Source organism: Pungitius pungitius, chromosome 1 (genome assembly GCF_949316345.1).
Source record: "Pungitius pungitius chromosome 1, fPunPun2.1, whole genome shotgun sequence".
Classification (NCBI taxonomy): Eukaryota; Metazoa; Chordata; class Actinopteri; order Perciformes; family Gasterosteidae; genus Pungitius; species Pungitius pungitius.
The window spans coordinates 28,751,577-28,763,899 of record NC_084900.1 but is presented as its reverse complement, the minus strand read 5'-3'; the positions used below and the strand labels follow the sequence as shown (position 1 = coordinate 28,763,899).

Genomic DNA, 12,323 nt, shown 5'->3' with positions numbered 1-12,323 from the left:
ACCTTTAGTTTTGATTGTAGTTTTTATATTCTTATGACATATGACTACATCCCCGGCATCGTCATTTCATGTTTTTCTCATCAGATAATACATTTTCAGTAATGCCACTCGGTTGTACGTCACATAATACAACTCTGTCCTTTACACCCGGGTGTTTAAAATACATACTTCATGTTTGAGTCAGAGTACAGTAAACGATACATGATCTCTTCATTCAGTTTTAAAACCTTACACGGGTGCAATAAAAACATCTGGCCGGGGACAGCAGATGGAAATTAGCCTCTCTGGCTAACTCTGGCTTACAGTACACCTGTTGATAATTAGTGTGCATTGTTGCTTTAATACATAAATAAGAGTCCAAACGGCTCCAAAGCTATAAAGAGACATTCATTAGAACATACAGTATAGTCACACCCTTTTTAAACTCCTACATTCAGTCTGGCTCCTGGTGTTATCTTTGGTGTGTCTTGCTGCTATTGAGTCACTGTGTGTCCCTCAACTATGTTTGCTGTTTGGTGAATATAATTTAATCGCATTTGAGTCTGAGAAAAAAAACTAAAGGTTAACATTAGATTGCTGCCATTGTTAAAATCCATGAAAGCAAATAATGTACTCACTACAAACGGCTGGTTACAAAAGAGATTTGTAGTATGATGAATTCATTTAGACAAATAAGGGGTGAGCTTCAGCCATTATTAGTTAGCAGTTAAAAGATTGGGAAACACTTATATCAACCTTATAATATGACTACAGTTCAGTTTATCTACTGAAAAGTAAGAGGATATTTTTAATAATTTTTTTTATTCATTTGAAAATAAGCATACATTATTGGGCAAGCATTGTTATATTATATTAGAGTTTGTATTTCTAGGACTAATTAGGCAAATGCTCCTCCCTGTATACTGAATTATTATGATTTTACATGTTTCTCAGGACACAATCAAACATGTTAAAGCAAATTGAAAACAGAAATAGTCCTTTTATAGTTAATGCACTGGTACAGGTTTGTTAAAACCATCCTAAACCCACTTACCAGTTCCTTCCAGAGCTCCAACTGCTATTGATACAATTATATTATTAAAATACTTGCAAATCTGTTGAAGACCATGCGATATTTTCAAAAGCTCCACACGAAAACAACCAGGAACTGGAATATCAGTTATTCAGTCATTTTCAAGGTTAAAGTGAACTTTCATTTTGTTCCTCTTTTTTTCCCCAGTGGAAGTCATTTATTGCACAACAGCCCCATGAAGAAACTCTTGAATGCAGGGAATCTGGTGTTGTACATAACATTTTTGCATTTGCCCATTCCAGTCAAACAGTAGCTTTAATGTTTGGCTTCTGTCTGGACTTGAGTTTGTTTGTGTGGAACCGGATTGCTTTACAAACATGCACCTAGGATACCTATTCAATACCTGCAAGGTCATGTGAGGTGGATATACCTGCATGAGCAGCTGCAGAGCATATTCATCGTGACACAGCATGGAAATAATCTATTGTGCAATTATGAAAACAGAAATGCCCAATCATTGTTGCTTTTTGTCACGTAACCGCCTTATTTCTGACCGTTAATACATTTTCAGGCAGGAATTTGAATCCGTCATGTGACGGCTCGCCTATGGGTTTCCAGCAAGTCGCTTCACCCCGCCCACCTCCGCCCGCTGCCTTCTTACAAAATAAAGCCACCCCAACTCTCCGCACCGCGATTTAAAGCAGCTGCCGAGGCGCCGTCAGACACATTCTCGCTCTAAAAGTGACCCAAAATGACGATGAAACTGGCTTACTGGGACATTCGTGGGGTGAGTGCCGTCGTCTTCTTTGTTCATAAAAGTAGAGCCGGTTGCGTGCGGCGACTTCTTGGGTTTCGACGGCGTCCGCTGGAGATAAAAAAAACCCGTTTAGTTTAGCCTACAACAGTAGTTACAACTCGTTGCGTTTTGAACTGGATGCGGGCAGCCACTGGTAACCAGTGAAGAGAACGGAGAAGTGGTGTGGGAGTATTTCGGAAGGTTGAAAACCAGTCGAGCTGCTGCATTCTGGATGAGCTGCAGAGGTCGAAGGGCGGTAGCAGGGAGACCCGCCAGCAGAGAGTTACAGTAGTCGAGGCGGGAGATGACAAGAGCCTGAATCAGTACCTGCGCCGCCTTCTGAGTGAGACGGGCTCGTGTTCTCCTGATGTTGTAGAGCGTGTATCTACAGGATCGCGTTATCGCTGTGATGTTGGCAGTCAGGGAGAGTTGGGAGTCAAGTGTCACCCCGAGGTTCAGAGTGGGCGTCAACGTCAAGAAGATATAAGAAAGAAGCAAAATCCAGTTTAACGATATGTATTAAATACAAATCTAAATCCGGCCCCACATGAACTCTGACACATTTACAAGCTCTGGGTGGCACCTGAATGATCCACCACAGGCTGCCAAACCTGCTTAACTCGCACAGCACACCTGTGTACACGGAAAAACCAACCCACCCAGGGTCAGGTGGTCTACCCAGAGCACTGCAGAAGGTACAGAGAACACTTGGGGAAAGTGACTAGATGTGACAAACTAACAGAAACAATTAAAGTAGTTAGTCCGCTCTTACAGACAGGGAACAACATACAATAGACCAGGAACGGACGAACTACGGAAAACAAAATCAAAACTAATTAAAGGACAGCAGGTAGCGGGATGATGACTGCAAAACAAGAATACTAAATTACCACCAGCAAAGAATTTTAATTCATATTTCATACTAAAAATACTTAAAAGCACAACATACCTGTTGTGTCGAACTCCCACACCCAGTCATTCATTCATTCTGCTTGGATCAGCGCTTCTCATCCCAAAGCTGCCATCCAAAGTACGTTCAAATATGTTGAAACATCAACATAGAAACATATACACCCGATGAAAGAAATGGGTTTTCCTCACACTGCTGTGGGTCCAGCAACACTCTGGCCACCCAACAGGAAACTGGCATTCCCTGGCCAAGTGCCACTTCCCCTTTTATAGGGGCAGAGCCTTGAATTCAGAGCGCCACCCCATGGTGCCACCTGCTACACTTGCATAAAAATTGTGTGATTAAGCTGCATTTTTCTGTTCTGTAACCTTGTTTAAGACGTAAAACCTCATTGATTGAGTTGTATCGCACAATAAATTAAAACTTTTGTACTTTGACCTTTTTTTACACACAATGCACATCAGTAGATCAATGATACTTTGGGATTGTCACCCATGAATGAATAGTTCATTAATGGTTTATTGATTTAATTAATTCTTTTGCCGTAACATCATTTCATCAATGTACATTTGAGTCGTTGTACTGCATGAGCTAAGAAATGGACTGACTCCTCTCCCATCTGTGATTTGTGTTCATGCAGCTGGCCCAGCCTGCCCGTCTGCTGCTGGAGTTCACCGGCTCCAAGTACGAGGACAAGCTTTACGTCTGTGGAGCAGGTAACTCACCAGATTCAGTTTCAACCCAATCAGTGACTTATGATGTGTCCATAAACCTTATGCCTACGTCTTCGTCTAACCCATATTTCTTACACAGCTCCGAACTATGACAGGAGTTGCTGGTTAGATGTGAAAGACACACTTGGGATGGACTTCCCTAATGTAATTGAGTTTAACTTTTCAGTATCAATTGAAGTATAAATCTGTCAAATAATAAAACGCAAACTAATAAATAAAATAAACGTCTCACTACAGCTGCCGTACTTGGAGGATGGAGACAGGAAGATTGTGCAGAGCAATGCTATCATGAGATACATTGCTCGTAAGCACAACATGTGTAAGTATTGCTTATTCTACTTGTTCATTATTTGATTCAATAGAGATATTTTCTTGTTTCATCTCCATTTCTATTCATCCGTTGTAAAAGTTTCAAAATATAATGATTAATCTCTAAAAAAAAAATTCTAACTCTGATCTGATCACAGGTGGAGAGACCGAGGATGAGAAGGTGCGTGTGGACTTCTTGGAGAACCAGGCGATGGACCTCAGGAACGGCTTTGTGCGGCTTTGCTACTCTGATTATGTGAGTAGTGAAGTTTAACCAGACTGGACGTCTCACTTTATGCCTCAGATTGTTCACTAATGACAGCATCACCTCTCCCAAACCAGGACAACATGAAGCCAGGTTACCTCGAGAATCTGCCAAAGCTACTCAAGCAGTTCTCAGATTACTTGGGGGACAGGAAGTGGTTTGCTGGTAACAAGGTATGCAGTCAGACATGTCTTCATATCTTTTCATCATTTTAAAAAATTTGTCTGGGTTTATTTTACCGTAAGTAAGAAATAAGTGTGACATCAATAACATTTATTATTAAAACTATTCTAGCTTAAAGACTAAAATCCTTGCGGAGCTGTAGAGAAGTGGGACGGATGTAAAGGGAATGAGGCCTTTTAATAGTGGAAAACACTTGTGTCCTTTCTCAGTTTGCTCAAATAAAACTATATATTAAAGACTGCCTGGTTTGAGGCTTTATTTGGCTTTTCGACGTGTTGTGAATTCTAACTTTTCTTTGTAACAGATCACTTATGTGGACTTCATCATGTACGAGCTGTTGGACCAACACAGGATGTTTCATCCCACGTGTCTGGATGACTTCAAGAACCTCAAAGATCTTCTAAACCGTTTTGAGGTGAGAATACTCAACTGCACATCAAATGGCCTTTTGTGTTCCTCTGTGTCGCTGTGATGTCTACAGATAAATGTTGTATATGTGGATCTGTCCCTACAAAGTTATTGTTTCAATGCCATGGTCTGGTGTCACCGTAGGCTCTTGAGAAGATTGCTGCCTACATGAAGTCAAACAGATACATGAAGACTCCCGTCAACAACAAGATGGCCAAGTGGGGAAACAAGAAGGAGTAGAAGACCACAAGCTCAACGGGCTCTAATAAATTCAACATTAGAGAAACAATTGTCTGTATTTTTGTCTTCTTTTTTTATACTAGCTGGTTGTATGTTTAGAGTCCTTTTGATCACGTTTACACTTTTCGAAACATTCACATATTTACACAATAAGAATGGTGTGAATATAAACCCACGTTTGTATCAATATTTAAATTAGTAGAACCCTTAATCTGAGTTCATTTAATAGTTACATTTTTCTTGGACTAAAGGGAATTTTGGGATTCGATTTAAACCTCACATTTTGTACATATACATAGTACATATGTAATATAAAACATAGTACATATGTAATATAAAACATCCATCTGGGGCAGATGGAATATAAGGTGTGGCTTAAAGGTATTATTTGGGGGTCATTTTCCCCCAGGACATATTTCCAGATCCTTTTGTCTGCTGACGAAGTGTTTAAGAGCGCAGCCTCTTACGTGTTGCAACGTAATCCTGTTGGGCCGAGCAGTTTTTTGAAATTAAATACCCACCCATATTCATTTTAGCCACATGGTAAGCTATACTGTATATAAGGAACAAATGAAAAAACTCTTGGGACTCTGGCTGTTTCTGTAGTTGCTGTGACCCCCATAAGGCCCTCAGAGGAAGAGCGTCAATCTGCTGTTACTTGATAATAAACTTTCAACTCTCCTAAAGTTGAAAGTTTTCACATACATACCAGACCACGAAAAGCAAGGGAACATGTTTTTGTTGTCAAACATTTCTAACATCACTTTCAGTTGACATAAAGTGACACCGAGGCTCCAGAATTATTATTATCACTTAAGTTCCTTTTAATTGCAGCAAATTTTACATGCGTGTTTGGTTCAGTCGGCTAGGGAACTGGTAAATTCACTTGAAACACAAGTACATTGGAAGCATTAGAAATTAATTAGAGTAACGCACAATTGTCTCTGCTGATGATAGATTAAATAAGAAATACAAGTTTCATTCAGTAAAAGTCCTTCCCCTTAAATAACACATGTGAAAAGCAAAGAAAGGGAGACTAAAGAAGAAATCAGACACAATGGTTCCGGTTGTTTGGTATGTGACGAGGAGTCAGGGAACACAAACGGAACAGAAGCGGCTGGTCAGTAGCGGGCGCTGTACCGGCCGGGTGGTTCACTGGCGAGCTGTAGGAGACGGGACAAACGTTACTGATGTGCAGCAGCTGGATTTCTGGAGTGTGCGTGTCACGTGTCACACGTCTCACCGCAATGGCTGACTTAATGGCCTGCAGCTGGAAGAAGACCTTGCCTCCTTCCTCGGGACACACCGTCCGGATCTCATCCTTGGTCATCCCCAGAAGCAGATTACCGGTCAGCACCCCGAGGCTGGACGCAGTGCTGCGGATCAAAAGACACCCAAAGTCTGACCCCAGCACCCCATACGAGTCGTGTCCACGGCTGCCGGCCAGTCGCCACTTCACTCACATTTTGGAGAAACCTTTGTACTCCAGCCAGGCTTTGACCTCTGTGGACGGGGAGTTCATGTCCAGAGTCACAGGGCGGCGACTGTCCCGCTGTTAGGGAGGGAGAATAATGAAGTCACGTGTCAAAACATTGGTTACTCAGCGTGGCGGCGCGTCACTTAGCTTACCGGTAGATCCTCCATGTGGCCCCCGCTCTGCATCGGCTCCAGAACATTCTGAGGAACGTGGCCTTCCTCGCCGCGGGTGTTGCGAACAAGCCACCATTGTTTGGATTTCTGAACCACCTGTAAAAAGCCCAGAGAATAAGCTTCATCCGAATTAAGCTGTAAGCAATGTAGCAAGCAACAATTACATCACAGGAGGTTTAGCAGCTGCTTGTGGGGGAAAGTAGTGGAATGTAATTAATACACTAAATCCATAGTAATTAACTAAATAAACTTTTGGATTTATTTTACCGAGGTCATCATGAAAAGTTGACCTATTAAGCAATACATGGTTACTTTTGATATATTTATGCACTTTTGCAGACTGGTTGGGTTACCATCCCATGGCACAGATGCTGTTAGAAGAGGTGGGGATTAAAAAAAATAAATCCAACTCCAGTAACTTTGGATTGTTTTAGTTAAAGTGATTAATTGGATTTGAAAAAGATGGTGGCAGATACATTTTCAGGCATATTCGACTCAAATAAAAAATTGTGAATGTATTTACAATCTCACCTGAACAACATCCCCCTTCATGACGCTCAGCTCACTGTTGTTCCTGGCCACAAAGTCGTAAATGACCTGCATGTGCAGGGGGGGCTCCCGGGGGCCCGATGGGAAGTTGTGGCTGCTGCTCTGATAAAGGAGTGGGGAGGGCATGCTGGAGAGAGGGGGCGGCTGCCAGCCATCATAGAACTCTGGGGTGTAAAGTGGCACATCGTTGTCCGGCCATCTAGAACTACGAGGTGACAGGAGGCGAGGAAACTGTCATTCAAGCCACAAAAACAAACAAAGGCTCTGACGCCGAAGTGACCTCCTGACTCGAACTTTGTGGAACAAGCTTTTTCCGACATCTGTTAATGGTGGCTGAGCTAATTCAAGCATGAGAGGTGTACCCAATAAAATGCACTAAGAATAAAAATAAATTAATGATTGACATTGCGGGACACGTGCTTAGTTATTGTCTCTCCCAGAGATGAGATACATTCCACTGATCTCTGGGCCGCAAACGAAAAGCTCATTGTCACCTCAGCTTAGCACGAAGGCTAGAAACAGGGAAACAGATGAAGAAAGAAAGAAAGAAAGACGTTTATTTGTACATCCACTCCAGAAGGCAGCTATTGATTCTTATACGGTGGTCATACTGTTTAATTCAGGTGTGTTCCTGAAAAACTAGTTATCATAAAATAATTGGTAAATCAAACACAAATTCAAAACAAATTCAAACTGAAATGAGCAGTTTTAAGTTTCAATTCCCTCCTGCCTATTATGACTGAAGCCTAAACTCTGACCGATACTACGCCCAAGTCGGGGCGTGTCTGCCACAATCAGAGTGCTATATATGAGAAGGTTTGATAAGGGGAGAGGCTTGTGTAAGCCTGCATGGGTCATAAAGGCCGCTCTACCTGGGGATATTCCAGCTGTCTCCCAGAGACCTCCACAGAAGGTCTTCCTCAGGGTTGACGACCTCACACATCAGCTGCAACGCTGCCTCCGTCAGCAGCGGAGAGAGAACAGTGGGGGGAAGATCTGCAGGATACTGAGGCAGTATCTGTTGAAAAGTGAAGGAAGCATTAGCTGTAGTGCGCTGAAAGTGGACTCGACCGACGAAACATACGTTGAGAAGATCTTACCTCGCCTAAACTACTGAAGAAGATGTGGACATAGTCAGGAGCGGTGGGGCTGAACAGAGACCCGTCCAGCTGGCCCTGTAATACAAAGAGCGGTTCATTCACTCTGGCTTTCTGCTGCAACCTCACTCCAGAAAAACAACCCGTATGGACTTATAAGTAGATAATAAATGAAGTATTTACCAGGAGATTGAATCCATACTTGACTTTCTGAAGATAGGAAATATATTCCTCCCAGGGTGGCAGAACGACAGCAGGTGCTTCAAGAGAGGGAGAAAAAAACACGGGATCTGTGCAATCTGTGTATCAGCACCTCAAGGACCTTACTCCTCCAATAATTACTTCCTTACCAGGATGTGCCCTTGGAAAAACAGGAGAAAAGAAAAGATGTTACCATTTTTCTTTGATTTGTTCTTCTTAAATGCATTTTTCTTCTTCTTGACTTCCGGTACAGAAGGTGTGTTTGCTGCAGAAGACACTTTATCCATGAAGAACTCCACATCATTTAGGAGGTGGTTTAAAATATCCTGCGAAGAGGAGCACAAGCACAGCACAAATCTTTGAGATGAGCAAAATGATTCGAAATCATTCACGACTAATGTATAGAACGTGAGTGGCAGTACTGACTGTGTCCCTCTCTGCCTCCATCTGCACAGCGACCTCCTGGTCAATATACTCCTCATGGAGATTATAAGGTGGAGAAGGCATATTGTCTGCAAGGCGACAAAATGAATTGTTGTAAGACAAACTGGTATTTGATCACCAAAGAAACTTTAGTTGTAAATTTGCTTTTCAGAGAGTGCGTCCAGGAGGCACCTGGTTCTCTGCTCCTCCACCCAGCGGCCGGGTGGTCCGGTGGTGGCGGGGTCGTCTCTCGCTGAACAGGACGAGGCCCGGCTTGCCGAAAACTCCCTGGAACCTGTTGCCCGATGATGCTCTCGAGATCAGACCTGGCAACATTACAGAGACAGACAGCTGTTAATGCTTTGCTGCACCCTGTCGTTAATGTGACTTTATCCCTGAGCTGTGTGATGTGTTGCACCTGATGACGGACTGGCCTCTGCGTGGTTCATCAACATCACCTCCTTTTCGAACTACCTCATCCAAATCCTTCTTGACGAGGTCGGCCTATTGAAACACATCTGCTTTAAATCAAACTATCGCGACGCCAACGAAAAAGCATTGTTGTGAAACAGTGACACTGCTTACAGCGGATGGCCTGGATGTCACATGGTGCAACATGACTTACGGCACCTTTTCTTCCTACGGTCGCTTTCAGGAGTTCAAGTTTAAGTTGAAGCGTGACTCACCCCGGTCTCCTCACACTGGAACATGAAGACCTGGGGGACGCGCTTTCCGTGCTGCTGCACGGTTACGGTCAGCACGGAGTTGTAGGCGCAGCTATCCAGCACAGCTTTGGTTTGCAAGATGCAGCTCAAAGGCAGCGACTCCAGCTCTGACTTTAGAATCAGATTAAACAGGACACACATTATGACAAAATACATTTTCAAATAGCTTTCATCCTAATAGATCTAAATGTCAGAGACTGACATTGGATTGAAAGACCACAAGGACGTTTTCTTTCTATCTGCAACAATGTATGATATATTTTAGTTTTATCAATATATTGCAATGTTTTCAATTCCTCTCCAAAACTGTAGATTTGTTATTCAATGACAAAGGATTGAAAAGCAAAGCAAAGTTAAAAAGCAAACTTGTATTACCTAATTGAGTCAGCAGCTGCACTTACTAAACCTATTTGAGATGTGTCCCATCGTTAAGACTGTCCTCCTCTTACACACTTAAGTTAACTTACTTAAACATCGTATATTCTCTACCAACTGCAGGACTCTTAGAATTCCAGACGGATGTTGTTATGGCCATGTGTCGTACATGTTAAAAGTGTCGTACCGACCTTGGTTTCAATGTCACTGAGCAGTAGATATCCGCGCTGCACCTCCATCCCCATGTCCTGAGGCCACAGCCGACCTTTGGCATCCAGCCTCTTGAGCTTGGCCAAACAGTCGTCCACTGTTTTCACCTCCTGTCCGTCCAGCTTACAGGTGAACAGGTGCTGAGGAGTCAGTGTGACAGAGAAGTCATGGATGAAGACGGCTACGGGTTGGACGTTATGTCTCCATGCTGCTGCACTGATCACACTCATTTACCTCCACTCGGACATGAAAGTTGTCCGGATGTTTGTCCAGCACCTCGGAGTACTCCTTCCTCTGCACTGATGTGGAAAAAAAAAAGGTTCAACACATTCTATTTTCACCAAAAAATGAAATACAATTAGATGAGATGGTACTTTGTGTGCAAGCATACTGTATATAGATTTTCCACTGGGTCTAGACATATTGTGTCTCTGCAGTGGAGCAACCTTGAAGTCATCTTGTTGGAACGGTCGTCTTTGGGGCGGCGAGTCCTCTGGTGAGAAACCCCTGAGGTGGAGCAGACGCAGTGATTTGTTGCCATATAAACAACCACAGTTACAACACAGGGGTGTTTCATCCTGAATGGGTGTGAGCGAATGTTTATAGTGCTGTAAAAAAAAAAATGAATGCCAGTGCTGGTGAGTGTAATTGAATTTACCAACCTCGGGGAAAACGAGAAATGTGTGCCGTTTCCAAACATTTTGAACCAATATCGGTCTTTCTTTGCAAAAGAATCCCTTTGAGCCACCAAAACCTGTAAGGTGAAACAAAGATGTTTAACCAAAACTACTTTTGTCAGTTAAGTACTCTCCCTCTATTGACAGTACATTAGATTGGCTGATCACAAGAAGTAGAAAGTGTTTTAATTACACTACATACATGCATATTATCTCATTGTAGACGGTGCCTGCTGATCAACAAAAAGTGAATAGCTTTGAAAATGAACCTCAATATAAACAGAAGCAGTTAGGGATACAGATAGAAATAACCACTTAACTGTTGGTAATCCATGGTTTAAAAGAGCAAAGATTTAGTAATTAGATTACTTATAAAATAAGAAGACTAGTGAATGGTGTGATTGAATGGTAGAACACTAAAGGGAACTTTGGGGGAAAGAATATCTGATTACGTTTGCTCCAATTCAGCAATAAGATACATATAATATATATATATATAGTCCCTTGAATGTAGGCCGATCCACACCACACTCCATAGGAGAAAACATTACGATTTCACCATTGGTCCAGATTTACCTTTCATTGCAACCTCTTAACTCCGCTTTAGATAATGAATTAATTACCCTTCAGCGTACGCTCTGCTCCGGTGTCATCGTTCCCTTCTTTCAAATAGATCTCCTACGAGGCAACAAGCATCTGCTCCTCACATAAAGACGGGCGAGAAAATGTACTTGACTTCCTTCTTCAAGTCACCAGGATCAAAGTGCAACAATCTGACGGGAGCTGCATTGCAGCAGTGACTCGTGAGTCCAAAGGTTGGAAAATGCTCTGCAGTATCTCCTTCAAAGTGATCAAAGGTCTTAAGTGCTCAAGGAGATTCCATTATAAAATTATTTTATGGTAACAGAAATAGTGACCATTTTCCACAATCACACAACATGATTGAGAAAAAACATAAGCAAAAGATTAAATGAAATGTTTAAAGAAAAAGAAAAAAATGAACAAGAGAACCAGTTGAATAAGAGAACCATTTATTTTACCATCAGCTGACGTGTCAGTACTGTACACACCCTGAACATATTGACAGAGACAAATAGATTATTCTGTAGAGAAGTGAGCGCCTCGTCTTGGGACCACGGTTTGGGAAATAGAGAAGTCTTCTTTGAAGACTTGGCGGTTTAGGCCGTAGCGCTGGTCTGAGTGGCCCGGGCCAGAGCCTTCAGGTCTGTGATGCACTTGGCGATGCTCTCTTTCTCCTAAAAAACAAACAAACACAGGAACAGAAGTGAAACCCTTAAGTGTAAACAATGGCCACGCACAGACACACTGTTCAATATAAACATGAATTTATTCAAACCTCTTTACCATGTCTACCAGCCTTAATTTGTGACCAAAAGAAACTACATATTATTAAAGGGTTGCTGGAACCTCTTAGCCATAATTAACTGTGTAAAGCAGGGAAGAAGAAATGCTGGGCTTCACTTTGGTGTGAACGGTCCTAAATTAGCTCAGTTATTCATAAAAGGAGTTTTCAAAATACTAATAAGGTTTGACAGTGT

At 42.3% G+C, this 12,323-nt stretch overlaps 2 protein-coding genes across 2 annotated transcripts; one reads left to right on the top strand and one right to left on the bottom strand.

Moving 5' to 3' along the window:
• Positions 1–1,647: 1,647 nt before the first annotated feature.
• LOC119222499 (glutathione S-transferase Mu 5-like) lies at positions 1,648–4,907 on the top strand. The gene is made up of 8 exons (XM_037479211.2): positions 1,648–1,799; positions 3,359–3,434; positions 3,532–3,596; positions 3,690–3,771; positions 3,920–4,017; positions 4,104–4,199; positions 4,514–4,624; positions 4,762–4,907. The coding sequence occupies exons 1-8, from the start codon at positions 1,764–1,766 to the stop codon at positions 4,855–4,857; spliced, it is 660 nt and encodes a 219-aa protein (XP_037335108.2). The 5' UTR covers positions 1,648–1,763; the 3' UTR covers positions 4,858–4,907.
• A 756-nt stretch (positions 4,908–5,663) lies between these two features.
• On the bottom strand, positions 5,664–11,945 carry eps8l3b (EPS8 signaling adaptor L3b). The gene is made up of 18 exons (XM_037479456.2): positions 11,388–11,945; positions 10,750–10,841; positions 10,479–10,594; positions 10,322–10,386; positions 10,069–10,227; positions 9,464–9,613; positions 9,196–9,281; positions 8,970–9,103; positions 8,781–8,866; positions 8,548–8,680; positions 8,337–8,413; positions 8,157–8,231; positions 7,929–8,074; positions 7,039–7,261; positions 6,487–6,603; positions 6,321–6,409; positions 6,101–6,233; positions 5,664–6,020 (listed from the first exon to the last, which is right to left on the bottom strand). Exons 2-18 carry the CDS (start codon positions 10,785–10,787, stop codon positions 5,979–5,981), a joined length of 1,869 nt encoding a protein of 622 aa, XP_037335353.2. The 5' UTR covers positions 10,788–10,841; positions 11,388–11,945; the 3' UTR covers positions 5,664–5,978.
• Between the last annotated feature and the right edge of the window lie 378 nt (positions 11,946–12,323).

What these genes read in the sequence shown, in the direction of transcription:
- eps8l3b (XM_037479456.2), bottom strand. Translation starts at nt 10,787, where the DNA reads ATGTTTGGAAACGGCACACATTTCTCGTTTTCCCCGAG. An exon ending in CATTTCTCGTTTTCCCCGAG is followed by an intron (nt 10,595 to 10,749) that starts GTTGGTAAATTC and finishes GCTCCACCTCAG; the next exon opens with GGGTTTCTCACCAGAGGACT. An exon ending in TCCAGTGTGAGGAGACCGGG is followed by an intron (nt 9,282 to 9,463) that starts GTGAGTCACGCT and finishes GTGTTTCAATAG; the next exon opens with GCCGACCTCGTCAAGAAGGA.
- LOC119222499 (XM_037479211.2), top strand. Translation starts at nt 1,764, where the DNA reads ATGACGATGAAACTGGCTTACTGGGACATTCGTGGG. An exon ending in GCTTTACGTCTGTGGAGCAG is followed by an intron (nt 3,435 to 3,531) that starts GTAACTCACCAG and finishes TTTCTTACACAG; the next exon opens with CTCCGAACTATGACAGGAGT. An exon ending in AGTGGTTTGCTGGTAACAAG is followed by an intron (nt 4,200 to 4,513) that starts GTATGCAGTCAG and finishes TCTTTGTAACAG; the next exon opens with ATCACTTATGTGGACTTCAT.